This window comes from Acomys russatus, chromosome X (assembly GCF_903995435.1).
Source record: "Acomys russatus chromosome X, mAcoRus1.1, whole genome shotgun sequence".
NCBI classification, from domain to species: Eukaryota; Metazoa; Chordata; class Mammalia; order Rodentia; family Muridae; genus Acomys; species Acomys russatus.
Window position 1 is genome coordinate 18606502 of NC_067169.1, and position 25992 is coordinate 18632493.

The window sequence follows — 25992 nt, forward strand, 5'->3', positions numbered from 1 at the left end:
CCCAAGCCATGCAATTATACCCCTCCCTCTTAAGACCCTTTACCGATGGGTCTTTCCCTAGTCCCCTGGCCTAGTGGTATCTCCCACAGACTTTCCACCTCCCACCAAGTTCATGGTCTTGTCCTGTCAAATCACCAACCAGCTCCCCCACCCCACCCCCCCACCCCATGACGCAAATAGCCAGATGCTTGCTTCTTTTCTCTCCTGACAAAATAGTTTCTCCTTCGCAGGATCTGCCTCCGTCAAAGTCTAATATCATCACCAGTTAATGGTATGAACTACACATGGACCCAAGTGTCTCACCCCCACCCCGACCTGAGAAAGCTATCGCCTACTTAAAAGACATTCTACGTTCCCTACAACGCTAACAGAATACAACCTTCAGAACCCACGTAGAATCTTCTATATCAATAGGGTCGCCGATCAGAGCCTGTTTCCTTTCGCCAGACCACCCCCTTATACTCAAGGCCCAGCCCAACCAAATCCTTACAGCCCGACGGCACGACCGCTGTCTACCCCGCCCCCAGTCTCCTAGACCGGTGGTCTTCCCCAAGTCGAGTGGCACCTGCATCCGTTGAAACTCCTCTTCAGACAGAGCTTGCGCCATGTTCCTCCCCCCCACCCCCCCTCAAGCTTTGTGCGCAGGCGTAGCTGCTGCGGTCTGTCTGAGCTAAGGTCGGAGCGAACCACTGGCCAGGAATGGAGGGGAAAAAATCTAATTCAAACGTTCAGCGTTTTAGAGACGGAGAAAAGGGAATAATGCTTAAAGGTCATTCACATTTTACTTTGCTTCTCTACCAAATTGTAAGTCGTCTGATATGGGTTTTGAGCATTTATAGATTACCCATTGCTATCTGAAGTTTTGCTATCCCTGTATCACGGGTGGACTCGTCAGTAGGGAAGTAGTCCTCCGACAGAAAATTACCCTTCCGCGATGCTCCTTTAAAGAGAAAGTGACTTAATAACCATGGAAATGAAAGCGGAAGCTTCCTGGGGTCTTGGTCCTGCCCTCCGCCGGGTGACCCCAAAGGGAAATCCCGCCTCGTGTAAAGTCCTTGACCACCCACCCCTCATTTTTTAAAAAAAGATCTGACAATGATTTTTATTAACACGGTGCTATATGTCATGTAAAGGGAAAAAGATCTGGTCATTGATAAGCTCAAAATTCCCCAGAATAGAGAACAGCAGTGAATAAAAAGCAGTATCAGAAAACTTCATGAAAAATAAAAACAAAAAGTAGCTCCAGGGAGGAAAGTTTGGTACCGTGCGCAATGTTCTGATTGTGATCCCCAACACCGAAACCAAAACAAACCCGCCAGAAACAAATACTTAAATACGTCCTAACCATCTCGGATCTAAAAGAAAAGGTCGCTCAGTGGACTGCCATTGTTTTCTCTTAGAAATTATTTTCCTGCAGTGGGAAATACATTTAAGCAGGACTCTTGTGATTTAAAGAATTTAAATGATATACTCTCTATAGGAACGCAGTCATTGAAAGGATATACCATACTATGACTTTTGACACAAGCTAAGTCATCACAATGCAAGGCGAATACCTCCATCACACGTTAAAGGTTCTTTTGTGCTCGGTCCCATCCCTCTCCCCTCCTCCTACAGCTAGAGAAACAATGTTTACCTTTCTGCCTTGTACTTTTGTCTGTTGTAGAATTTCTACGAATAGGAGATACTATGTACTCTTTTTGTATCTCCATTTGTTTTTCACCTTTTGGCTTTTGTGATTCAGATCGTTTTCTTTTGTTAGTGGGTAGAATTTCCTAGTATGCGTATGCCTAGCAGCCATTCTTTCGGCATGGCTTAATTTGTGTTTTTGTTATGAATGAAAATGATTATATTTTCATGCGGTTTTTCGTGGGGGGTTGTTTGTTTGTTTGTTTGTTGATACAGGGTTCCGCTGTGTAGCCCTGGCTGTCCTGGACTTGCTTTGTAGACCAGGCTGGCTAGGAACTCACAGCAATCCCCCTGCCTGCGCCACCATGCCCAGTTATATTTTTATGTGTTTAGGGACCGGTTTTTGCTGTTGTTCGGTTTTGGTTTTTTGAGACAGGGTTTCTCAGTGTAACCACTCTGGCTTTCCTGGACTTGCTTTGTAGACCAGGCTGGCCACGAATTCACAGCGATCCACCTGCCTCTGCTTCCCCAGTGATGGGATTAAAGGCATGGGTCACAACTGCCCAGTTGTGTGTGTGTGTGTGTGTGTGTGTGTGTTGCTGGAGACCAACCCAAATGTAGGCTCACTTTCCTTAACAATTATACTTTATTATGAACTTATTAAATGAGCGCACCTCCCTTATAACCCGACTAGCCTAACAAGAGGAAACGGAGATTAAAGAAAACAAGAATGAAACCTTCTGGGTGTCAGTTCCTAGGAACGATTCTCCTTGCTTAGTCAGCAGGATTTCAGCAGACCAGCAATTCAATGAAAGTTGCTGCTGGAACCTGGAGCCTTCGCTGGAGCAGTTCTCTCAAGGAGTGACTCAAAGTGGAACAATGAACAGCCAAACAATACCAAGACCCCCAAAGCCCCACCTCCTGTTTTGGAGATATATATATGCACATACATTCATACATCCATGCATACACATAGAGTCTGTTCAAGGTTGTTTTTCAGCTGGCAACAATCAAGCTCCCCCACGAAGTGCTTCAACTTCTAAGTGCATAAGCATCACCTGTTCTCTCACAAGTCTGTTTCCCATCCCACACTTGGGATCATAACAAAAATAGGTTTATCTCCCCTTCACCCAAGACTTTTTTTTTCCAGACAGGGTTTCTCTGTGTAGCTCAGGGTATCCTGGACTCACTCTGTAGACCAGGCTGGCCTCGAACTCACAGAGATCCACCTGCCTCTGCCTCCCAAGTGCTGGGATTAAAGGTGTGCACCACCACGCCCGGCTGCAATACTGCTTTTGATTCAGTGTTTTCCCTGGTAGAGACAACAGCAATGGCTTCTATTTAGCGATTCCAACCATAATAGCCTTCACTCTTTGTTGAAGAACCAATATGGGAATTTTGCCAACTTCTAAATATACCCATCCCAATTATATGTTCTAGGACCGGGAAAATAACCACAGGGTGAGTTCTGAGACCCACTGGACCTACTGTGAGTCAGACTTCAGTAAAAAAAAAAAAATCCATTAATCACCTGACCTCCATAAGTGCCTACTTTAACTGGAAGGGCACAGTGTTGCTTGGGGTCTCCTGGAATCATCATCAGTTCAGAACCAGTATCCAAAAGACCCCAGAAAGTCTGACTGTTTCCTTTCCTGCAATGTACAGTTACTCTTGTAACCCTCTGGAGAAAGACTAGAAAAAGGCTAACAGTAAAATTCTATGGTATTTTATCAAGGTCTTTCCTCAGGGAACCTGGCTGTCCCTTCATTCAAGGAGTTCTGAGTCTGAAAATTGGCTCAAGCCTGGAAATTGGTTCATAAGCCAGGATTTCCTTTTGCCATTATTCAGTGTAGCCTTTTATTTGTTTGAGAATTTTCCCACATATACAGATACAACAAAAATGCAATAGGTTTATCTATTTCATGGCATGATTGATTAGCCAGTACCAAAGGTTCGTATGAGCTGTGCCACCATGAAATTCACTTTGCCTGTGCTGCCCATTGCAGGGCGGGCCATCATGGACATTGCCTTGCCTGTGCTGCCCACTATGACAACCACAGTCACCTTGCCTTTAGCGATTCAGTGCTGCCAACTGGCTCCTGATACCTCAGGGCCCAATTAAACCTGCTGCATTTAATTCATCCAATGGAGCAGCAGAGTCTCCTACCTCAGCATCCGACACAAAGGAAGGGAATGTCTTACAATGTGTGGGTGTCCACCTCACCATTTTGTGTCTAGTGAATGGTGCCAGGCGCAGTGGTGCACGCCTGTAATCCCAGCACTCGAGAGACAAACAAACAAACAAACAAAACAAACAAACAAGCGAAGAATTCGTGAAGGGCATGCCATCTGGGCTTTCCCATTGTGGAGGATTAGGTTTTACAGAGTGTCCACTCTAGCAATATAATTTCACTGAGTCCTAAAATCCATTACTTGATGCTAAGCTAAGGGATATCAGGCATCTCCAACTCCTTTTCAGTCGGATATCTTTTTGCAGTTATTGTATCCTTTTTGGGTTTTGTTTGTTTGTTTGTTTTTTGGTTTTTCCAGACAGGGTTTCTCTGTGTAGCCTTGGCTGTCCTAGAACTCACTCTGTAGACCAGGCTGGCCTCGAACTCACAGAGATCTGCCTGCCTCTGCCTCCCAAGTGCTGGAATTAAAGGCATGTGCCACCATGCCAGGCTAAAACCGTTTCTTAATAAACTCCAATTTTGCCCAGTGGTGGTGTACGCCTGTAATTCCAGCACTCAGGGGGCAAAGACAGGTGGGTCCCTGTGAGTTGGAGGCTAGCCTGGTGTACAAAGCAAGTCCAGGGCAGCCCAGGGCCACACAGAGAAACCCTGTCTCGACACTCCCCTCCCAAAAAAATTTACCATGGGTGGCAGTTACTTACAGGATCAAGAGCCTCTTATCTGTGGCCACCACTGAAGAAAATGTCTCTCGCTCCTACCAGCCATCATGAACTGCCTAAGCTCCTCAGAGATGGGTAGAGGCTTATGCTCAAGATCACCTCCCCACTAGCAACAGTTAACTGCCTACAAATCCTTAGGGTTGGGAAAAGTTGTGACACAGGTTTTTATCCTGAAGCTATGGTTGACCTCAACCCTCCAGAGGTCCGTCTAGCTAACCTCCTGAATGTCTACAAAAGTGAGCCAGCGGACCTAGCCTCATCATTTTAAAAACTGTGGCCTGGTGGTGGTGGTGCACGCTTTTAATCCCAGCACTTGGGAGGCAGAGGCAGGTGGATCTCTGTGAGTTCGAGGCCAGCTTGGTCTGCAAAGTGAGTCCAGGAAAGTCAAGGCTATACAGAGAGACCCTGTCTCAAAAAACCAAAATAAATAAATAAATAAATAAAATAAAAACTGTGTGTGTTGGGGGTGGCGCTGGAGAGATGGCTCAGTGGTTAGGAGCACTGTCTGCTCTCCTAAAGGACCTGGGTTCAATTCCCAGCCACCACATGGCTGCTCACGACTGTCTGTAATTCCAGTTCTAATGGCTCTGGCACCCTCAAGCTAAAATAAAATTAAATAAAAAAAATTTTAATGTGTGTGTGTGACACACCTTTAATCCCAGCACTTTGGAGACAGAGACAGCCAAGTTTACACAGAGAAACCCTGTTTCAGAAAACCAGAAAAACAAAACAACAAGAGACAAACAAAAAGTTGTGTGGGCAGGAGTGGAAGAGTTGGGTCAGCTGTTAGGCTGTTGCTCAGCTGGGCGTGGTCGTGTATGCCTTTAATCACAGTACTCAGGAGGCAGAAGCAAGCAGATCTCTGAGTTCCGGGACAGCTTGTTCCAGGATAGCCTGGGCTGTATAGAGAAACCCAGGTTTTAGTCCCAAGCCCCACATGTAGCTCACAACTGTCTAGAATTCCAGTCCCAGGGGATCTGATGTCGTTTTGATGTCAGAGGGCACCCAACATGCATATGGTGCACGTACATACATGCCAGCCAAATTCTCGTATACACAAAATAATAAATAGCTGTGTGTAGTGATGCAGCTCCATCACTTGGGAGGCAGAGACAGGTAGATCTGGAAGGTTGAGCCTAGCCACATCTACAGACTGAATTCCAGGTCAGCTAGAACGCTATAGTGAGATCCTGTCTCAAAAACCTTTCCTCTGGGCTGGAGAGATGGCTCAGAGGTTAAGAGCACTGGCTGCTCTTCCAGAGGTCCTGAGTTCAATTCTCAGCAACCACATGGTGGCTCACAGTAATGTAATCTAATGCCCTCTTCTGGCCTGCAGGTGTACATGCAGCTGTATACATAATAATAAATAAATATTTTTTAAAAAAACTTTTCTCTAACAAAAGTTACCATTTTTATCATTTTTGAAGGTGAAATTTAGCAACATTAAGTACATTTGCAATGCTTAGCTATACCCACTATACTATATATCTGCTGAACTTTCTTTTAGTATCCCAAACAGAAATTGTACCCTTCAAACAAGCTATCATCCTGAACTCCCAGCCTCTGGTAACCTCTGTTATACTTTCCATCTTTGTAAATTGCATATTCTAGATACCTCACCTATGTGTATTTTTTAAAGATTTACCTATTTATGCCAGGTGGTGGTGGCGCATGTCTTTAATCCCGGTACTCGGGAGGCAGAGGCAGGCAGATCTCTGTGAGTTCAAGGCCAGTCTGGTCTACAAACCGAGTCTAGGACAGCCAAGGCTACACAGAAAAACCTTGTCTTGAAATCCCCCCCAAAAGATTTACCTATGTATTATTATTTATACAGTATTCTGTCCACATGTATGCAGCACGCCAGAAGAGGACACCAGATCTTATTATAGATGGCTGTGAGCCACCATGTGGTTGCTGGGAATTGAACTCAGGACCTTTAGAAGAGCAGTCAGTCTTCCTACCCTCTGAGCCATCTCTTTGGCCCCACATGAGTGTATTATACAGTGTATGCCCTGTGTCTAGGCCACATCACTTGAAAGAAGCAGGGTAATCACCATGCTCACTTTGTTTCTCATCTATCAGGGATCACTTACCTAATCCTGTTGTCTGGTTTGGTTATGAGCTGTAGCCTTGAGTGGCTTGAGTATTGTGGGTTTTTTTTTTAAAGATTTATTTATTTATTTATTATGTATACAGTGCTCTACCTGTATGGAATGCCTACACACCAGAAGAAGGCATCAGATCTCATTGTAGATGGTTGTGAGCCACCATGTGGTTGCTGGGAATTGAACTCAGGACGTCTGGAAGAGCAGACAGTGCTCTTAACCTCTGAGCCTTCTCTCCAGCCCCCTTTTTTGGTTTTTTTCAAAACAAGGTTTCTCTGTGTAGCCTTTGCTGTCCTAGACTCACTTTTGTTGACCAGGCTAGCCTTGAACTCATAGACATCCACCTGCCTCTGCTTCCTGAGTGCTGGGATCAAAGGTGTGCGCCACCACGCCCGGCTATCATCTCATCTTAATCATAAAAATACTTGCTTTTAAATCATCTCCTAGGCCCAGTTCATTTCTCCTGATGTTCCCCTGTTTTCTCCTCATGGCTCCATCCTGTCCTTCCTCTCATCTCTACACTTGAATTCATATCAGAAGGTTACTAACATTTGGAATATTTGCCACGAGCTCAGCTTTGAAATATTACCAGCTTAAACGTCAGAAAACAAGACAGACATGGGTGACGGAGTAGCTAACGTATGCTAGGATCTGTGCTCTCCAAGAGGGTAGCATTCACAAAGAGGTGGCAACAGGGCATCAAATATGAGGCTAACCTGGGCTATACCAAATGGAGAGACCCACCTGGGGCTATGGGTTCAGTTGGTAGAATGCTTGCCTGGAATATATGAGTTCCATCCCCAGCATTGTATAAGCTGAATGTGGTGACATGCCCTGTGGGGCTGAGTTTTTCTACCTTGAAACATATGCTTCGACCGATCTTTATAGATCGGTTGTTCTGGGGTTTTTGAGACAAAGCCTATGCTATGTAGCCCTGTAGGAGCGGGGCCTGGAACTGGCTGTGTTGAACATGCTCACCTCAAAGTTGTGATCCTACTGCTGCTGCACAAGCTCTTAGATTACAGATGTGCGCTCCTATGCCTTGCTCCGTTTGTTTTCCTCCTTCCCCTCTTGAGCCCACAGAGATTCATCTGCCTGTGTTTCTCAAGCATCGGGATGAAAAATATATACCGGCATGCCTTTGTTCTTTATTTTCATAATTATCTCTATTTTTCTTTAGTGTATTTTTCTTTAGCTTTGGATGTCAAGTGTGCTGTGTGCATGCAGTGCCCTAGAAGGCCAGAAGAGGGCACCAAATCCCCTGGAACCAGAGGTCCAGATGCTTGCGAGCCACCATGAAGGGCCTGGGAATCTGGGCATTGAACCTACTAGGTTCTAAGTAAGTGTTCTTTATAGCTGAGCTATCTTTCTACAGCCCATTTTATTTATTTTTTAAGATTTATTTATTGTATATGAGTGCTTTATCTGCAGAAGAGGGCATCAGATCACATTATAGATGGGTTGTGAGCCACCATGTGTTTGCTGGGAATTGAACTCAGGACCTCTGAAAGAGCAGGCGGCACTCTTAACCACTGAGCCATCTCTCTAGCCCCCCATTTTATTTTTATAACATCACTGTTTTGTTGCATTTTTTGGTTTGGTTTTTCTAGACAGGGTTTCTCGGTGTAACCTTGGTTGTCCTAGACTCACTTTGTAGACCAGGCTGGTCTTGAACTCACAGAGATCTTGCCTGCCTCTGTCTCCAGAGTGCTGGGATTACAGGCATGTGCCACCATGCCTGGCTTATTTTCTTCCTTTTTCTTTTGATTTGGGAGATACGGTTTCTGTGTGTGTAGTCCTGGGTGTCCTGGACTTACTCTGTAGACCAGGCTAGCCTTGAACTCGGAGATCCACCTGTCTTTGCCTCCCCAGTGCTTGGATTAAAGGTGTGTGCCAACCACAGCCTGGCAACATCACTGTTTTTGAGATAAGGTCTCACACAGCCCAGACTGGCTTCAGGCTTGCAATGTACTAGAGGTGGAAACTGACCTTCTGATCTGGTATTTGTTTTACCCAGCTGGCTACTTTTTGTTGTCGTATTATTGTGCATGGGTTATATGAGAACACCTTGTCATGGCCCACGTGTAATGTCAAAAGACAACTCCAAGGAGTTGTTCTCTACTTCCGTTATGTGAGTTCAAATGATAGAAGATGATCAGGTTCGGTGGCAAGTGCTTTTAACACTGTGCTGAGCCATTATCACCTACCCACTGAAGTCCTGAGACAAAAATCTCACTCACGCAGCTGGGCGTGGTGGCGCACGCCTTTAATCCCAGCACTTGGGAGGCAGAGGCAGGCGAATCACTGTGAGTTCGAGGCCAGCCTGGTCTACAAAGTGAGTCCAGGATGGCCAAGGCTACACAGAGAGACCCTGTCTCGAAAAACAAAACAAACAAACAAACAAAAAATCTCACTCACACTATACCACAGCCTAGCCTTGAACTCTGACCATCTCCCTGCCTCAACCTCAGGAGTGCTGGAAATGGTGCACCATGTCTGATTTGGTGTGGGACCCTTACCATTCTTGCTTCAGCCTAAGTACCATGTTTACTCTCCTGCAGGATGATGCAGTAACCAGGACTGGCCATTCATAGGGGCTGGTCTGCTGGTGATGTTAAGATTAAAAATGCTTGTCCTGGGTCTGTCTGCAGACCCACTTCTCAGGAGGCAGAGGATCCAGAATTCTAAGCTAGGTTGGACTACCTGAGACCTTGTCTTTTTTGTTTGTTTTGTTTTTGTTTTCCGAGAAAGGGTTTCTCTGGTACCCTTGGGTGTCCTGGACTTGCTTTGTAGACCAGGCTGGCCTTGAACTCAGTGATCTGCCTGCCTCTGCCTCCCGAGAGACCTTGTCTTAAACAGGCTACATATGTGTACTATCTTCATTTACATGCCCCAGAATGTCAAACTAATGGGCTCCTTTATTTTTGTTTTGTTTTGTTTTTTGATGTTGATAGGGTCTGTGTAGCCTAGGCTGTCCTTAAATTTGCAAACTCTTGCCCTTAACCTCCTCAGTGCTGGAATTCCAGGCATGGTGGCAATGCTTGCCCTCCCCACCATCCCCTTTTGTCTTTGTCGGGCCGCCAGCATGAATAATCACCTTTGAAGCTCTCAAATACCTTATCACTGAGCCCACAGGCTGTGGCTGGGTGCTGGAGGGTTAGCTAGGATTTATGTTCAGTCCTGCAAGGAGAGGACTATCCTGTCTCCTAGGTTCCCACGCATAGCATTCAGGCTTGACACACTGTCTGTCTAGAAAAGTTACCAATTCTCCTAGCTTCTCTGACAAAGCAAATGAGAGGAAGCAGCAGCACACAGGCCAATACTGCCCCCCTCCTGCCCCCCAATAAATCTGGGGAAAGCACAGCAATTGGGCTGATGCGTGGCAGGCCCTTAGGAAGGCTTATTGCTTTTGCTTGCAGGCGGTTTCTCTCCAGGCTCTCATTTTAACTAAAAATTCTCAGTCTGGCCCTCTTGAAATCTGTTGTTTCTCCTAAAATTGTTCTTTCTCCTGGCCTGCAGGGGCCCTGGTCACTGCCCAGTCAAAAACAAGAACAAGAGACTCGGTGCCAAAGTTAAAAGCGCATCAAACACGCCTAGCATTTATTATTTTAGTCACAAACCTACAGACCCCTCAGTAAAGCCTCCTTGGGGCCTGGCCCCAGCTTTTAAACCTGGGGACCTTGGATATAGGTGGCAGGGATGGGACTTGGTGGAGACTGGCTCTGAAACAGGGGTAGTCCCCCAAATAGAGAACTGTGTGGGTGGGGGCAGAGGTCAGGGTTGACCTAGCTTCTGAGTAGGTGGGTTCAATTTAAAAAAATCACATAAACAAATTAATGGTAAAATAGATTTTTGCTACCTTTCCTCCAGGCCCCTGCCTTTTAGGGGAGACTTCTATTTTTTCCCTGGGCTGGGAAATGGGCTGGTCACGCCTTTACCATTTAGTACAAGTTGAAGAGAAGTATTGGGGTAGTATTTTGGGGTACCTAGGCGGGGTCCACACTAATCCCTATCCGTCTCCCCAAACTGGCCCCCAAGGCAGAAAAGGCAAGGTCTTCCCAAAGGTGAGGGTTTAAGTCTCATCTGATCTAGGTCTACAAATTCAAGCCACAAGATTTCAAAAATGTGTTCCCTTCCCCAAGAACGAGGTCAGCACAGGGCCTGCATAGATCAGGTCCCAGGTTGGTCCCAGGGTAAGGCAGGGAGTTTAGGGACCACTGCTCCCTGCTTAGTGGAATGCTTGCATGGGATGTTGCTAAGGGCCAGGGCCTGGGCCTCTACAAGGGCGATCTGAGCCTAGTGATTCCTCCATACCTGAAATACCTGTGCTGGGCTTTTTCTACAGAGAAGGGATGGGTCCCAGAGGAACGGGCTGGATCACACCCTGACTTCTGTTCCTTGCCAGAGCAAGGCAGGGATAAGGAAGGGACAGGGCTTTAACCCTCCAGGGCTGAGTCTTTGTCCTTTTCATACGTCTTCCAGTGCCAGGAAAAGCTGGACTGGAAGTTCCCAGGGAAGGAATGGAGCAGTATCCAGACATCTCCTTCCCTTGGGAAACCTGTCCCTTAGTGGCCAGGGGCGTAACCTTATCCTGCCTCCCTCCCTAGGCAGGAGTGAGTGGGGCCTGGGGCAAGGCTGTGATGTTCAAGAGACAACTGAGTTTCCACAGCTGTCTCCTGCTTTCTCCCTCAGAAATACTGGGCAGGGCGGTTGCTTTGGGGAAGGGGCGGGGCCTGATTGCAACTTGGCTTCCCCCAGAGTTCCTGGACTGGGCAGACTCACAGGAGGGTGAGGAAAAAGGCAGGGTGGGGGTCTCCTCCAGGCTCTCCTCCTTCCCTGGATGGGGAGGTCCAAGGGGGGGGGAGAGTGAGACCTGATCAGGACTCCTCCTCCATGCTGAAGCTGCTGCGCCTGCTGCTGGCCTTGGAGACAGCCGGGGATACTGAAGAAAGCAGGGGGTCAGAGGCAGCCCGCAGTGGAGACAGGGCTCCCCCTGACAGTCCTCCCACCACCCCTTCCTCCTCCATCAGAATGTCCTCTAGGCCCAGGTGGAAGGGGTCCCCCAGATCCCCCAAATGCTCGCTGGGAAAGTGCAGGTCCAGAAGGGCATCTGAGGGCGGTGCAGGAGGCTGCTGCTGAAGAGCACTCTGGGTAGGTCCCCCTGATACATGGAACGTTGTGCTTGGCCTGCCCTCCTCCTCAATGTCCAGCTGCTCTGCCTTGAGGCTGTCAGAGATTGAACTAGTGGCTAGGGAGAGCAGTCCTGGGGTAGGGGGTACTGGCAGACCATGGATCTGGGCCTGCAGCTCTAGCTCCTGCAAAAAAGGAAAAAGGTAGGTACAAAGTAAGCTGAGGTTCAAAGGCCCTCCTAGGTAGAGAAGGGTATTCACGTAAAAGGGCAGGGTACTGCTGGGCGTGGTGGCCCACGCCTTTAATCCAGAGGCAGAGGCAGGCAGATCTCTGTGAGTTCGAGGTCAGCCTGGTCTACAAAGTTAGTCCAGGATAGTCAGGGCTACACAGAAAGACCTTGCCTAGAAAAGCCAAACCAATAAATAAATAAATAAATAAATAAATAAATAAATAAATAAATAAGAAAAGAAAGAAAGGAAAAGAAAAACACCAACACTGGGGAGGCAGAGACAGGTGGATCACTGTGAGTTTGAGGCCAGCCTGGTCTAAAAAGTGAGTCCAGGTCAGCCCAGGCTACACAGAGAAACCCTGTCTCAGAAAAAGAAAAACAAAAAAGGGCAAGCTACTAGGTTCCAATGCAGCCTCTGGCCCTCTCTACTTGCAAAATTTCATGTTTACTCTCTGAGCTCCAGAGACCCAGTCTCCCCATCTGTAAAATGGTACAATAATGCTGGGTCATCTCACATGGCTGTTTCTGGGAATTAAATGAGTTAATAGGTGGGGGCTGGAGAGATGGTTCAGCAATTAAGAGCGCTTGTCTGTTCTTCCAGAGGTCATGAGTTCAATTCCCAGCAACCACACGGTGGCTCACAACCATCTATAATGAGATCTGCTGCCCTCTTCTAGTGTATAGGCCTACATCTAGGCAGAATGCTGTATACGTTATAAATAAATAAATAAATTTAAAATGAGTTAATAGGCATACAGCTTTTTTTTTTTCTTTTGAGACAAGGTTTCTCTGTAGCCTTGGCTGTCCTGGACTCACTATGTAGACCAGGCTGGCCTCAAACTCACAGTGATCTGCCTGCCTATGCCTCCTTGGGATTAAAGGCATGCGCCACTGTGCTCAGCAGGACACACAGCTCTTTTTACAGTATACTGGACAAGATAAGTGCCACGCATACTAGCAAATATTTGAGAAACTGTAAAATTGTAAAATACAAGATGCTTGTTCGCTTGTCCAGCCTTGCTCGCCTCTCCCAGTTCTCGTTAATGCTAACTTCAAAAGTTCCACCCTAGTTCCCAGAATAGTTACATACATGTAAGTTTCCAAATATCAGATGTCCCCAATGGCTTTCAGTAACCGCTCTGGAGACCCACACCCAAGCCCCTACAAAGAGCTTCCCAATGCCAGATGTCCTAATGTCCATATGGTCTAACTTGATAAGCAACCCCACCTGCCTTGTGGTTTTAGCCTTTAAAACTAGCCTGTAACAGCTACTCGGGGTCCTTCACCTCCCAAGTGCTGAGGGACCCTGACACATCAACAATTGGGACTTCTGATGTGTCAGTAATAAATTTTACCTATACCTCCAGCCTGTGTGACTTGAGTGGTCTCTCGCGGTGACCCCCTTCCTGAATTGGACTCCAGGGTCCAACATATTCATACTATTTTTTATTTAGAGACTCTTCCTCTCTTTTTTTCCTTAGATATCTCACTATGTAGCCCTGGCCATCCTGGAACTCACTATGTAGACCAGGCTGGCCTTGAATTCAGAGATATGCCCTTCCTCTGCCTCCCGGCGATCAAATGAATGTGCAGGCAGACCCAGATGAGACTCTTTGTCTATTTTTTAAGACTTATTTTTGTATGTATAAGTGCTTTGCCTGCATGTATGCGCATCACGTGAGCAGTGAATGTGGATGCAAGGAAAGGGCATCAGATCTCCTGGAACTGCAGTCACAGAGTGTTGTTGAATGTTGTAGGTGCTTTAAAAAATCAAACAGTCAGGCGGTGGTGGCACACGCCTTTAATCTCAGTAGAGGGAGGTGGATCTCTGTGACTTGGTGGCCAGCCTGGTCTACTGAGTGAGTTCCATCCAGGACACTCAAGACTACAGAGAAAAACCCTGTATTAAAAACCAAAAACCACCAAGTATGGTGACGCACGCCTTTGATCCCAGCACTCTGGAGGCAGAGGCAGGTGGATTGCTGTGAGTTCGAGGCCAGCCTGGTCTACAAATCGAGTCCAGGACAGCCAAGGCTAAACAAAGAAACCGTGTCTCGAAAACCAAAAACAAACAAAAAATCAAAAGCCATGGCCACTGTGGTGGCCTATGCCTTTAATCCCAGCACTTGGATCTCTGGGAGTTCAAGGACTGCCTGGTGGACAAAGCGTGTCCAGGACAGAGAGGGCTGTTACACAGAGAAACCCTGTCTCAAAAACAAAACAAGCAACAAGAACAACAACAACAAACCAAACCAACCAACCAAACAAACAAAAAAACAAAAGCCCAGTGTGTGCAGTGACAACATGCCTGTAATCCAAGACAGGCAAGGCTACACAGAGAAACCCTGTCTCGGGGGAAAAAAACAAAAACAAAAACAAAACAAAAAAAAACAAGCCGGGCAGTGGTGGCGCACGCCTTTAATCCCAGCACTCGAGAGGCAGAGGCAAGTGGATTGCTGTGAGTTCAAGGCCAACCTGCTCTGCAAAGTTAGTCCAGGACAGCCAAGGCTACACAGAGAAACCTTGTCTCGAAAAACCAAAAAAAAAAAAAAAAAAAAAAAGACAACCCCAGCTCCCCCTTCCCCCAAATGCCAGGCATGGTGTTGCATGCCTTTAATCCCAGCACTTGAAGAGATAGGCAGGCAGATCTCTGTGAGTTTAAAGCCAGCCTAGTCTACAAAGAGTCCAGGACAGCCAAGGCTACAGAGAGAAACCCTATCTCGAAAAACAAACAAATAAAAAAATCCTCTGGAAGAGCAGCCAGTGAGCCATCTGTTTCTCATTTCTAGTTTTTAATGACAGAGGCTGGCCCTGGCCCTCGGTTCCGCCTGCCTGTGTCTCCTGAATGGCAGGCAGGTTTAAAGGACACCATGCCAGGTGTCCTTACCGCTCCTGTTAATGGTGTGCTAATTATCTCCACCATCATTTGAATTGGGTTGCCTAAAGGGAAAGCTAGCCAGTTCTTTCTTTGCCTCCACCTGCAGGAAGTTCCTTCCAGTCACCCTTCCCATTTGCTGCCCCCACACCTGAATTCGGAGCTGCAGGCTTCGGTTGGCTTGCTCCAGGGATCGCTGCCGGCTCTCCAGGTCTTTGGAGCGTTGCTGTTCCTTCTGTAACTTGCGGATATAATCCACAGAAGCCTTCAGGATGGTGCCCTTGTTCCAACGCATCTCCCTGTGGAGCCCAAGAGGGAAGGGCAGGGAAAAGGCCGAGTGCTGCATATGAAGTCTCTCAGGGGGGCTGTACCAGGTAGGCTACCTGACCACATGTCAGAACTTGAGGTAAATCAAAGGGTTAGAATGCTTACAAAACCCCCAAAAAAACCAAACCTCTATGCTTGCAATCTTCCAGTGGTGGCCATTATACCCCGAAACCTGGAAGCCCTACATCTTCTGGCCTCTCGGTGTTAACATGAGAAACTACTTTCATCTTGGGTCCTGTACTCAGATACAACCCTGCACCTTAGAGCAGCGCCCACCCCCCCAGCCCCCCAACATGTAGCCTCCTTAATCTTGCCTACTCCTGCTCTGCACTGGGGATGATCGCAGGGCCCCTGCACACAGTACTTTTGTCTTCATCATTCCAACATCCTCTCATCTCCCTTCTGTGGTTCCCCCCCCCTTTTCTGTGTATGGGTGTTTTGCTTGCATGTATGTATGTACACCCTGCCTGATGCCCATGGGGGTCAGAAAAGGGTAACGGATCCCCTGGAACTGGAGTCAAAGGCACTAGAATCAAAGCCAGGGCTTCTGGAACAGCGGTCAGTGCTGTCAACCACCAAGCCACCCCTGGGGTTCCCCTGTGGTTTGGGCTGCTGTTTGGAGGCTGGCCTCACACTCCAGATCCTCCTGCCTCAAGACTGCTGAATGCTGGGATGACAGGCAGACACCACCATGGCCAGTTCCCTTCTGTTCTTTATGTTCCATAACCCCCATTAAAACATGTATCATGGATTTTCTTGGTCTTAACTGTCTACTTGCCCCAACGAAAGCATCAGACCCGAGAGGATAAGGGTATTTTTCTTTTTTGTTCCCTCTGATGCCCTCAGAGCCTAGCAGAGTACCTGGGACGAAGCAAAAAAAAAAAAAAAAAAAAAAAAAAAAAACCCAACCACTAACCCCTGAGGCATCAAAAGTGCTTAATGAATAGAACACTTGTGTTTGTGTTCCACGGGGTGCAGATAGGACAAACACTGCTCATTCAAAAGTTGAGGCTCTACAGTCCTCCAGCTAAGAAAAGACAGAGAGCTCTTTTGGGGGGGAGGTATTGTTTTTTTGATGCAGAGTCTCACTCTGTAGCCCAGGATAGCCTTGAACTTACTATGTAGCCCAGGCTGGTCTTGAACTCATGGCAAGCCTCCTGCCCCAGCCTCCCCAGTGCTGTGATTACAGGTATGAGCCTCGGCATCCAGCTCAGAGAACTTTTGTCTGGGCAAGACTACATGGCAGACACACCAAGGAATAACTTTCCTAGTTCAGTGTGCTCGGTCCACCTCCCATTGGCCTGGGGTCCCCAGCCCAGACTCACGGATCATTGGACTTGGGGATGAGGGTGCCCAGCTCTTTGATCCTATCGTTAATGTTGAATCGCCTGCGTCGTTCAACTTTCAAGAGACGGGGAGAAAAAGAAAGAGTAGGAAAAGAGTCATCAATGGGTGAAGAAAGAGGGAGAACAGGAGGCTCCCCATGGAAGGTGGCCCTTGAAGCAAGGAGCACGGCAGGGCTGTGTGGCAGGTGGGCAAGTGCACCTGCTCACGGGCTTACTTAGGTTGTGATTGTCTTTCTTCTGTCGCTCCTTCAAAAGGGCCTTTGCCTCGGTTTCTGGAAGAGAGTGAGGGTGGATATCAGGGCCTCTGGGTAGAGGAAGCGGAGTCCCTGCAGATGCAGAGGTAGGGGCTAGTGGGAGAGGGACAGAAGGTGCGACTTTCTTAGAGATGGGCTCTTGCTTTGTTGTCCAGGCTGGCCTTGAACACCTGACTTAAGCCTTCTCAAGTCTCCAAATTAGCTGCAACTACAAAGGTTGGCCACAGAGCCAGACTTGGAGTGATTAAAAAAAAAAAAAAAAGGATTTGTTTTTATTTTCTGTGTATGGATGTTTTGTCTTCATGTGTGAATGCACACCACGTGTGTGCCTGGTATCCAAGGAACTCAGAAGAGGGCATGGCATCCCCTGGAAACCAAATAACAGAGAGTTATGAGCCACCATGTGGTTGCTGGGAATCAAACCCAGGACATCTGGAAGAGCAGCAAGTGTTCTTAACTGCTGAGCCATCTCTCCAGTCCCTTTGTCATCATTGTCATCATCATCATCTTCTGCTGCTGCTTCTCTTTAACTTCCTCCTCCTCCTCTTCTTTCTCTTCTTCCTTCTCTTCGTCTTCTCATCTGTTGTCTTCTTCTTTTTTTTTAAAGACAGGGTCTTAATATGTAGCCCATACTGGCCTTAAACCTTCCAAGTGCTGGGAGCACAGTCATGCCCCACCATCCCTGTTGACTCTTTTTAAAAACGTCTCGAGGCAGGCATGATAGTTCATGCCTGTCATCCCAGCATTGTGAAGGAGAGACAGGAAAATCGCTCCAAGTTCAGTGCCAGCCTGGGCTATATAAGGGAGTTCCAGAGTTGGGCATCGGGCATAGCTCTGTAATTTCAGCACTCGGGAAGCCAAGGCAAGAGGGCTGCTGGGAATTTGAGGTCAGCCTAGGCTACAGAGTGAAACTGTGTTTCAAAAAAATAAACAAAATGTCTCTCTTTGCTATTTTTTTTAATGAAACTATGGTGGCACGGGCCTTCTGTTACACCCAGTATAAGAGGAAGTCAGAGAAAACGAGGTGAAAGTAGGACCAAGAGCCATATGAGGAAAAAAAAAAAAAAAAGAGGAAAGCAGTTGGCTTTGTTTCTCTTCTCTGTGGTGATTGGCAAGGAACCTAGGGTCTTGCAGACACCAAGCTACACTCCCAGCCCCGGCCCGGACCTGTTTCTGAAAGGCTCAAACCCTCTTCCTAGAACTAGGTCTAGCCCCAGACATGACAGTGACAGGGCTTGGCTCAGGGACAGAGTAGGGTAAAGGGCCAAGAGCCTAGCACTTACCAGAGAGCTCCCGTTTGATGTTCGGCAGCTCAGCTGGACAGGAATTGCTGACAGTGATAGCCGGTGTGGCCACTCCCTGACCGCTGTACACATCAAGCAGGTTTCCCGACACAGGCAGCTGTGGACAGCAAAGGCATAGAATAGCCTCCTCAAATTCAGGCTCCTGACCCTCACGTATTAAAAGCCAGAGCCCAGCCCAGCCAGGCTTGGTGGCGCACACCTTTAATCCCAGCACTTGAGAAGCAGAGGCAGGTGGATCTCTGGGAGTTCAAAGCCAGCCTGGTCTACAGAGTGAGTCTAGGACAGCCAGGGCTACACAGAGAAACCCTGTTTCCAAAAAAAAAAAGAAAGAAAGAAAATGAAAAGAAAAAAGTGGCAGGCAGATTGCTATGAGTTTGAGGCCAACCTGGTCTACAGAGTGAGTCCAGGACAATCAGGGATACACAGAGAAACCCTGTCTCCAAAAAACAGCAACAAAAACCAAACCAAAACAAAAAAGCCATAGCCCTCTGAGACAGGCGCAATGGTACACGCCTATAATCTCAGCACTCAGGGAGGTAGAGGCAGGCGGATCTCTGAGTTTGAGGCCAGCCTAGTCTACAAAGTGAGTCCAGGACATCCAGGGCTACACAGAGAAACCCTGTATCAAAAAACTAACAAACAAAACCAAAATGAATAATAAAAAAAGCGCCAGCGGCCTCTAATACAAGGCCTAAGGATTCCAGGCCTTCCCTCTGCCTTCAGGGAAGTTTCACATTGTACTTAATTAACAGCAGGAACAGAACCAAGTGAACTTTCCCTGGTTAGTGGGAACTAAGGTCCACCCACCCAGCCACTCAAATTATCTCAGTGGCCTCTGAAGCCCTTCCCTAAAACTCCAAGGCCGCCTCGGAAAAGAAGAATGCTGGGGGGGAAAAAAAAATCACAGGTTTGAGGTCTCTGTCAGTTCAGATCTGACATTCCAGGCTGTTAGCTGTTCCCAGCACAGCATTCCAAAGCAGCATTCTTGGAACCCTGCAACTCAAGCTCCTCAGACCTAGGTAACCTAACGTGGCAACACACACCATCCAAAGTCTGGCTTTCTAGAGAGTTCCAGCCTAATCCCCAGCCTTTAGTATGATCCCTTCTTTAAAAACTATGAACTCCTCCTGATCATTTACCAAGGTCTTGACTCCGCGCCTACTCACACGTTCTGCTATCTCGGGATCTCTCGTCTGTTTCCCAGCCAGTGCTGCTTTTCCAGCAGCCTAATTTGGGTCTCACTCTCACTATCCTGGTTACGGTCTGGTACAACAAACACACTTGTGGAGCAGGGCACCCTGTCCTAGCCTTTGATGAGCTGCCATACTCTGAAACCCTCTGAGGCTTTCGGATCTGGCTCGTGCACCCTCTAGTTGTGTCCAGGGAAGTTTTGATAAAGGGGAACTTTTTTGTGTGCCTGGCACGGAGGATAGAACCTAGGACCTCATACATGCTAGGCACTCTACTCAGCTACACTGCTAGCCCCCGCCCCCGAAACTTCTACCATTCCCCTACAAGGTTCTATCCTTTTGGTACGTCGGGAAAAGCTATGCGGTCACTTGCCAAAGCAAGTCAGGAGATTCTCTGAATGCTCCAGACTCAGACCGGTATAATGGCAGATCTCTTGCGCTGGCAAGTTGCAGCCATTCTTTACAAGGGTCCAGCCTCTCCACCCCCCCAAATTCATTGCAAGGGACTTGGTCCGTTCTGACCGCGTGTTATAAGCAAAGCCTTTGGTTCTGATTACTACACTACTACACGGCGGTGCCCGAATCTCTTGGGACGTACAAACTGCTACATGACTTCCATCTCTTAGTACTTAGCAGAGCACAACCCGGGTGCCCAGGTAAAATACTCTAAACTCCCCCATAGTATATATACCCTAAGTTTACCAGGGCTACCTCTCCGTGAAGTCCGACAACGGCCCAAGGGCAGCAGTGGCCTAAGCTCCTTTTTCAATATAAGGCCTTTCTCTCTACCTCAGTACAATGTATGGCAAGGGTCGCTCGTATACACACACAGCCAGTGTGGGTGTGGTCTTAGTGACAGAGGAATGCCGTAACTTTCAGACCACCTCCCTTCTTAGGGCCTCACCGTGCTGGGGAGTTGCAGCCCTGCAGTGCCTCCGGGAAGATAGCTGAGCATCTCATCGTTGTAACTGGACTCCAGGCTGATGATCTCATCAATGACATCATCAATCTGGGGGAAGAAGTAAATACTGTACAGGATTAGAAGAATTGGAAGGGGAGGCTGAGGGTGGGAGTAGCTTAATGGTAGAGTGCTGCTGGCCTAGCAATGTGCAAGGCCCTGGAGTCTAGTCCCAGCACCACAAGCATTCACACAGACGCACGCGCACACGCGCGCGCCACAAACGGAACAGTAATAAACAACTGGAGGGACGGACGGAGGGCGTAAGATTATCTACAACCTCTTACCTCCTTCTCGGAGCTGGATCCGATGGTGAGTAGCGCCATGGGGCTGTTAGGAGCACTGCCTGTGGGGCCGGTGGCGTGGGCTGTTTCAGGGGCAGGAAGTGGCTGAGCAGTGGCAGGCCCTGGTGGTGGGGTAAGAGCCTGGGAAGCCAGCTTGGGTCCAAGCGTGGTAGATAAATACTGTTTCACTTGCTGCCGGCGAGCTTGCTGCAGGTGGTAGCGTGTGGGGTTCTCCAGGTGGGTCTGAACCTGTGAAATAGACAGCGGAGAAGGAGAGAGACACACGCAGAAGCTCAGAGGAATAACTCTGAGCCTTAGCCCCGTGACTCGCCGATTTTTAGGCGCGAGCGGACAAACGGGACCTAAAATTTGAGATCTCCAAAGTATTAGTCCATCTCCCCGATACCCCAAAACCTCTTTCCCCAGAAAAACCTTTTAGCGCCTCCAAAATCCAATCACCTTGTCGGAGACCTCAGAGATTTAGTCCCCGCTCAGTCTCCGACACCACCCAACAGAATCAGGAACTAACTCACTTACGCCTCCCCCCTACGCCTCCCCCCTACGCCTCCCAGGTACGCCTCCCAGGTATGCCTCCCAGGTATGCCTCCCAGGTACGCCTCCCAGGTACGCCAGAAAGCGCAGGGGGTACAACCGCACATCATTAAACACTACCACGAACTGTCCTTAGACCCACCTGGACCCTGTCCAAAAGCCAGTGGGACCCCAGGCCACCCCTTAGCTCCTAGAACCACTTCTTAGCCACTGCTTGCAGCGCTTCTAGGTCTGTGCTTACCTTCAGCACCTCTCTGGGCACCTGAGCAGGGGGTGGACGGTTCAGCGCGTGGCCGCCAGCAGATACACCAATCACAGAGATGGCTGGTGAGGCAGGTGCAGGATTGGGGAAGGGAGCGGCCGCTGCCTGTTCCCGCCTCTCACGCCTCTCCTGTTCCTGGGCCTGGGCTCTCATAAGCTGCTGACGCAGCAGGACCCGTGATGATGACGATGATGACATGGCAGGGGTCCGGGAGCCCCCTGCAGAAGACGATGCAGAGTGTGTAGCTGGGGTGGTTGGTGTGGCCTGCAGTGATATTGGGAGGCTGTGGAACGGGAGATACGGGGCCACAGGTAAGCTACAAGTCTCTTTTCAAGCCTAAGGGTCTGAGAGTGCTGGACAAGAGCCAGAAACAGGCTGTGGTCTCGGAACAGAGACCACAGTGTGTGTGGGTGGGAGACAGAGGTACCAGGCCTGGATGTGGGGGCTCAGGAGCCGCTGGGACCAGACATTATTCCATCAACAGAGAGAGGTCACAGTCTGGCCAGTTCCTCGAGGGGAAATAGATTGTAGCCCTCGGCTTTAATGGTGAAACCTCGGTTTTAAGTAGGTTCAGAGAGAGTGTGCGCAAGTGCCAGAGAAGTTTTTCCTTACTAAAAAGGTGAGCTCAAGTGGAACTGAAGCTGAAGGGTGACCCGTGAACCCCGAGGGTTGGTAAGACTAATCGGGAGCTCCTGGAGGTGGACATGGAGCTCCGGCGACGCTCCAGACTCCATTTCCTCCCTGGCCAGGATTCTGCTGCTAGCAGCTAGTTAGTCTTGAAAAATCTCAGAGGTTTCACAATCCTCTCTCTTCCTGCCCCTCTTCCCAGGTCCCCTCCCCTCTCTTAGAGCCCAGGCCGATGACTCAGCACATTTAGGCTTCCACCCACTAGCCTGGACGCTCCAGAGCTGAGGGGGGGGGGGGGGTGGCTGGGTTTACCAGGTGTGAGAGGGCTGAGCAGGGGCTCCACTGCCCCACCCACAGGAGGGCGGGAGTTTAGGAAGGCCACGCCTATCCGGGTAGCCAGGTTTCCAGGAGGATCTGTGTCTGAATTCGAGTTGGGAGGCAAGAAGACAAGAGGACCGGCAAGCCAGAGACACACTGACTTGTTCACCTGGCTTCCTCCTTCATGCCTCTAATTTCAGCACCCGGGAAATATAGGCTACTGAGAAGGGGAGAATGGGTTGGCTGGGCTCGCCGGGCCCCAGGCAAGTGGGGAGGAGGACTGGTAGAAGGATCAGCTAGGCCAGTCCTACCTGGAGCGGAGGGGTAGGGGCTGGCTTTTGAGCTCGTAGAAACTGTCAGGGTCTAGGATGTTTTCTAATTCGATGTCAGCAACAATCCCAGATTCCGGAAGCAAAGAATTCAGGCTGAGGGTAGGAGGGAGGAAGGAGTGGTGATCAGTGACCTCCGGGAGCTCTAATACCCTCCCTTCCCCAGACACTGAGGCGGGCTCAGACCCAGAAGGGCACTGCCAAGAAGACGTCCCAGGTCCTTTCTTCCTATTCCATACTGCTACCCACAGGCTCTTAAGGGGCAGAACAATAAAAATGCCTGGAACCTAACTCCCTCCCTCAGAACAATCACAATAACCTGGGTCTTTTGGGAGGGGGGTGACAAGGACTTTGGAAATGGCAATTCACTTTGTATAAGGATTCCAGGCTTTACATTCAGAGTTCGCCCAGCCCCCACATCCCCTACTGTTTTGCCGACAGCTGAAAGTGAACCCACAGTCAGTACACTTGCATACCGAGCAAGTGAGGGCACCCCTCAGCCCAACAGCCCATTGTAATAGAAATTGAATGCATCACAAAAAGACCTGGGCTCCTTGGTTCCCTTGGCATCAGGACTTAACACTTTGCAAATAAAATCTTCCAGCCCCAACCAGAGTTGAGAGGCCACTGATAGCCACCCAAATAGAAGCATGGAAACAAGGAAGGTCCCCTCACTCCACCAGTGAGCATCCTCAAGAGACTCTGAGGGCATCATCAGCCTTGCAGGAGAAGCATCTTTCTTAGCTAGAAGAAACTGCCCAGCCTCCTCCTCTTACTTTTTAGATAGATCTAACAACACACACCTGTTTCAGTCAACAGCCACTGGCATACAAAGCAAGCCGGGCCTGGGATGAAGAAGGCTGAGATCAGCCTAGACTACATAAACGGACTTTATCTCAAATTCAAAAAAACAAAAACCCACAGGAGCTGGGGCTTGCACTGCAGCAACAAAACAAAACAACATCCCTCCCCTTCAACTGTGCCCACTACTGTGATGATCTAGGCTGTTAGAAGCAATCGAAGACAGTTCTCCTCAGTCCTCCCTGTTGAGTATAAGGGACCCTAGAGGCCAGGCAAAAAACCACACAGGAGGGTGAATATGCATCCTTGCTGGAAGTATTATAGCTCAAGTGGTACAGCACTTGCCTAGCAAGTATGAAGCACTGGGTTCCACCCGCCGCATCTCCAAATAATATGCACCCCTGAATTTAGTCAAGTTTAAGATCCATAGAGCTTGTGACTCCTCTTGGTTAAAAAAAAAAAGTCTCTCCCCGCCCCAACGATGGGCTTCCTTCCTCTCCTTGCCCACAGATGGGGCTCTAAAACCACCCAGGAAGTTGGGAAGAGGAAGCTGGGAGAGTAGCTGAGTTCAGCACAACCCCTCCCATACTCACGCACCAGTGCACATAAGTTGGAAAGGACGGGTGTTGGGGAGGACAGGGTTATGGACAAGCAAAAGCCGAAGCTTCAGAGCAAGGGCGATGGGAGTGAGGATGAGGAGGAACGGAGGACCCACCCAGACGGGGATGGTGCAATCGGTACTCACTCCAGCTCTATAGACTGATTCAAGATTACACCCGGGAACTGAGAGACAGGCTTGGGAGGGCAAAATAAAAGGAAGAGGGGGTGTGTGGGTAGGGAGTGGGCAGGGCTGGCTGACAGGCTAGGGTGAGTGGCAGCGGAAACAAGACCCTCCCCTGGGTTCCCAAATAAGGTTTGAGGCCTCTCCCCCACCCCCCCCCGGCCCCCCTACAACCCCGCGCCTAAAAGTGAACTGTAGCTTTCCAGTCTGCCCCGCCGCCTCACATTTTAAGCACCTACTCCAAGAGGCAATAGGGGTTTCCACAATGCCGGTGTTTTTCTACACAGACGCGGGGTGGGGAGGGGGATGGAGGGTAGCACCAGTGCCATGACCGGGCCCATCAACTGTTGGCATATCCAAAACCTTTCCCTAACCCCCTCCAAATTCATGTTATCCCCAAACACGGCACCGGGTACAAGGAGTCACTAGGTGCCCCAAATAGCACCTCTGCCTCCCAGGATCCTTTTTCCCACACTGAAGGGGGGAACCCCAAGATTTCCTTAAAATCAGTGCCTCACCTAACAGTGAAATTCATCTTCTGCTACCGACTCAACAATCCCAAATTCTGCTTCTAACCAGTTTCCCAAGTTAAACTACCTCAGACCAGTTTCTGTATACTCCACAACCGGCCCCGCTAGACCCAGTAAAGAGCCCCCCATATATGACTCCCAGCTTTAGTCTAAGCGGGTCAGCACCAGGTATCTGAGGTGCCCACCCAAGATGGGGCACCCCGACGTCCTTCAAGCATAGGCCAAAAGTCTCCAAACCCAATCTGGGGTCCCCAATGTCCTGAGATGAGTTCCCAGGGAACCTCAGCTGTCATTCCCGGCCCCAGGTGGTCCCGCACCTGAGCAGCTGGGCCGAGTCGGCTGGCCTGCGCTCTTCCAACAGCACGAACACGGCTCGAGGGCCCTCCGCGCTAGTCTCTACGCCGTCCCGAGCTGGCTCGGCTGCATGAGACATGACGCCCGGCCCCGGGCGAGCCCTGCCAGGCCGGTCGGGCCTTGGCCCGGTCCCCCTAACAAAATAAGAGTCCCCCTCCCCCCGCTCGCCACTGCCTCCTCCGTTAAGCCATGGAGCTAGCTCTGCGCGGGCGGGCGGCGTCGGGAAGATGGGATGGGCCGTGAGTCATCACCCGCCCTGAACGGACCGACACCCCACAACCTAACCCCGAACGACCGCTCGCCTCCCCCTCGTCCTCTTCCCCCTCCTCCCCGGGCTGGGGAAACTCCACAGGAAGTGACCACACTGGGGATGGAAGTCTGGTTGGGCCATACCTCCTAAGCAAGGCAGCCAATTGCTGCGGGGAGATTCGAGGGCCCGCCCTAAGCCACGACTTGGAGGCGTAGGAAACACCGGGTTTGGCCCTCCCTTTGAAGACGGGACCCTTTAGGCCACACCCCGGGCGTCGGAAGCAAATAGGCGAGAAGTGATTTGGCTGAGACACACCTTTATTTTTGCGTAGCTTCCTGAGCCACACCCCCTCTCCTCAATTTATCCACACCATCCTTCAATTCCCCCCTCAGCCCCAACCCCCAACCCCCCAGCAAGATATTAAGCCGGGTCTTGGGGTTTCTGCGCCTGCGTGGAAAGTATCCACGGCGAGCTTTTAGAGGAACCATGCCGGCTCTTAGCCCTGGGTCATCCCGGACCGCACTCCAACTTCTCAGTACCCACGTCTTCTCAAGCCACGCTGTGACTGAGGCAGAAGCAACAACTTTCCTAGAAGGTGGTGCTGAAACCTTGCCCTTTCGCTGCCCGCAGTCCAGCTACGGAGTTG

General features: G+C 49.4%; 2 protein-coding genes across 7 annotated transcripts in view; both read right to left on the reverse strand.

The window, feature by feature from the left end:
* The window catches only part of Gripap1 (GRIP1 associated protein 1), a 32817-nt gene extending 32190 nt beyond the window's left edge, over positions 1 to 627 (reverse strand). For all 4 annotated transcript variants that reach the window (XM_051142307.1, XM_051142305.1, XM_051142306.1 and 1 more), the window contains exon 1: positions 566 to 627. In XM_051142307.1, coding sequence (XP_050998264.1) covers positions 566 to 607 — 42 coding nt within the window. In that variant the 5' untranslated portion in view covers positions 608 to 627. The remainder of the gene's footprint in view (positions 1 to 565) is intronic.
* A 10878-nt stretch (positions 628 to 11505) lies between these two features.
* Tfe3 (transcription factor binding to IGHM enhancer 3) lies at positions 11506 to 25394 on the reverse strand. 3 transcript variants are annotated; one of them, XM_051142294.1, is made up of 10 exons: positions 25060 to 25394; positions 22613 to 22726; positions 21336 to 21639; positions 20546 to 20791; positions 20205 to 20309; positions 18090 to 18207; positions 16768 to 16824; positions 16532 to 16607; positions 15031 to 15178; positions 11506 to 11960 (listed from the first exon to the last, which is right to left on the reverse strand). In XM_051142294.1, the coding sequence occupies exons 1-10, from the start codon at positions 25173 to 25175 to the stop codon at positions 11523 to 11525; spliced, it is 1722 nt and encodes a 573-aa protein (XP_050998251.1). In that variant the 5' UTR covers positions 25176 to 25394; the 3' UTR covers positions 11506 to 11522. The 3 variants fall into 3 exon arrangements, with proteins under 3 accessions (XP_050998251.1, XP_050998253.1, XP_050998252.1); XM_051142296.1 differs by having other exon boundaries at positions 21336 to 21574; positions 25060 to 25094; XM_051142295.1 differs by having other exon boundaries at positions 21336 to 21620; positions 25060 to 25094.
* Between the last annotated feature and the right edge of the window lie 598 nt (positions 25395 to 25992).

Excerpts from the sequence above, each read along its gene's own strand:
- Tfe3 (XM_051142294.1), bottom strand. The coding sequence starts at position 25,175 with ATGTCTCATGCAGCCGAGCCAGCTCGGGACGGCGTAGAGACTAGCGCG. Across the intron at positions 22,727-25,059 it reads GACTCGGCCCAGCTGCTCAG|CCTGAATTCTTTGCTTCCGG; the intron begins GTGCGGGACCAC and ends TCCTACCCTCAG. Across the intron at positions 20,310-20,545 it reads GATCCAGCTCCGAGAAGGAG|ATTGATGATGTCATTGATGA; the intron begins GTAAGAGGTTGT and ends TTCTTCCCCCAG.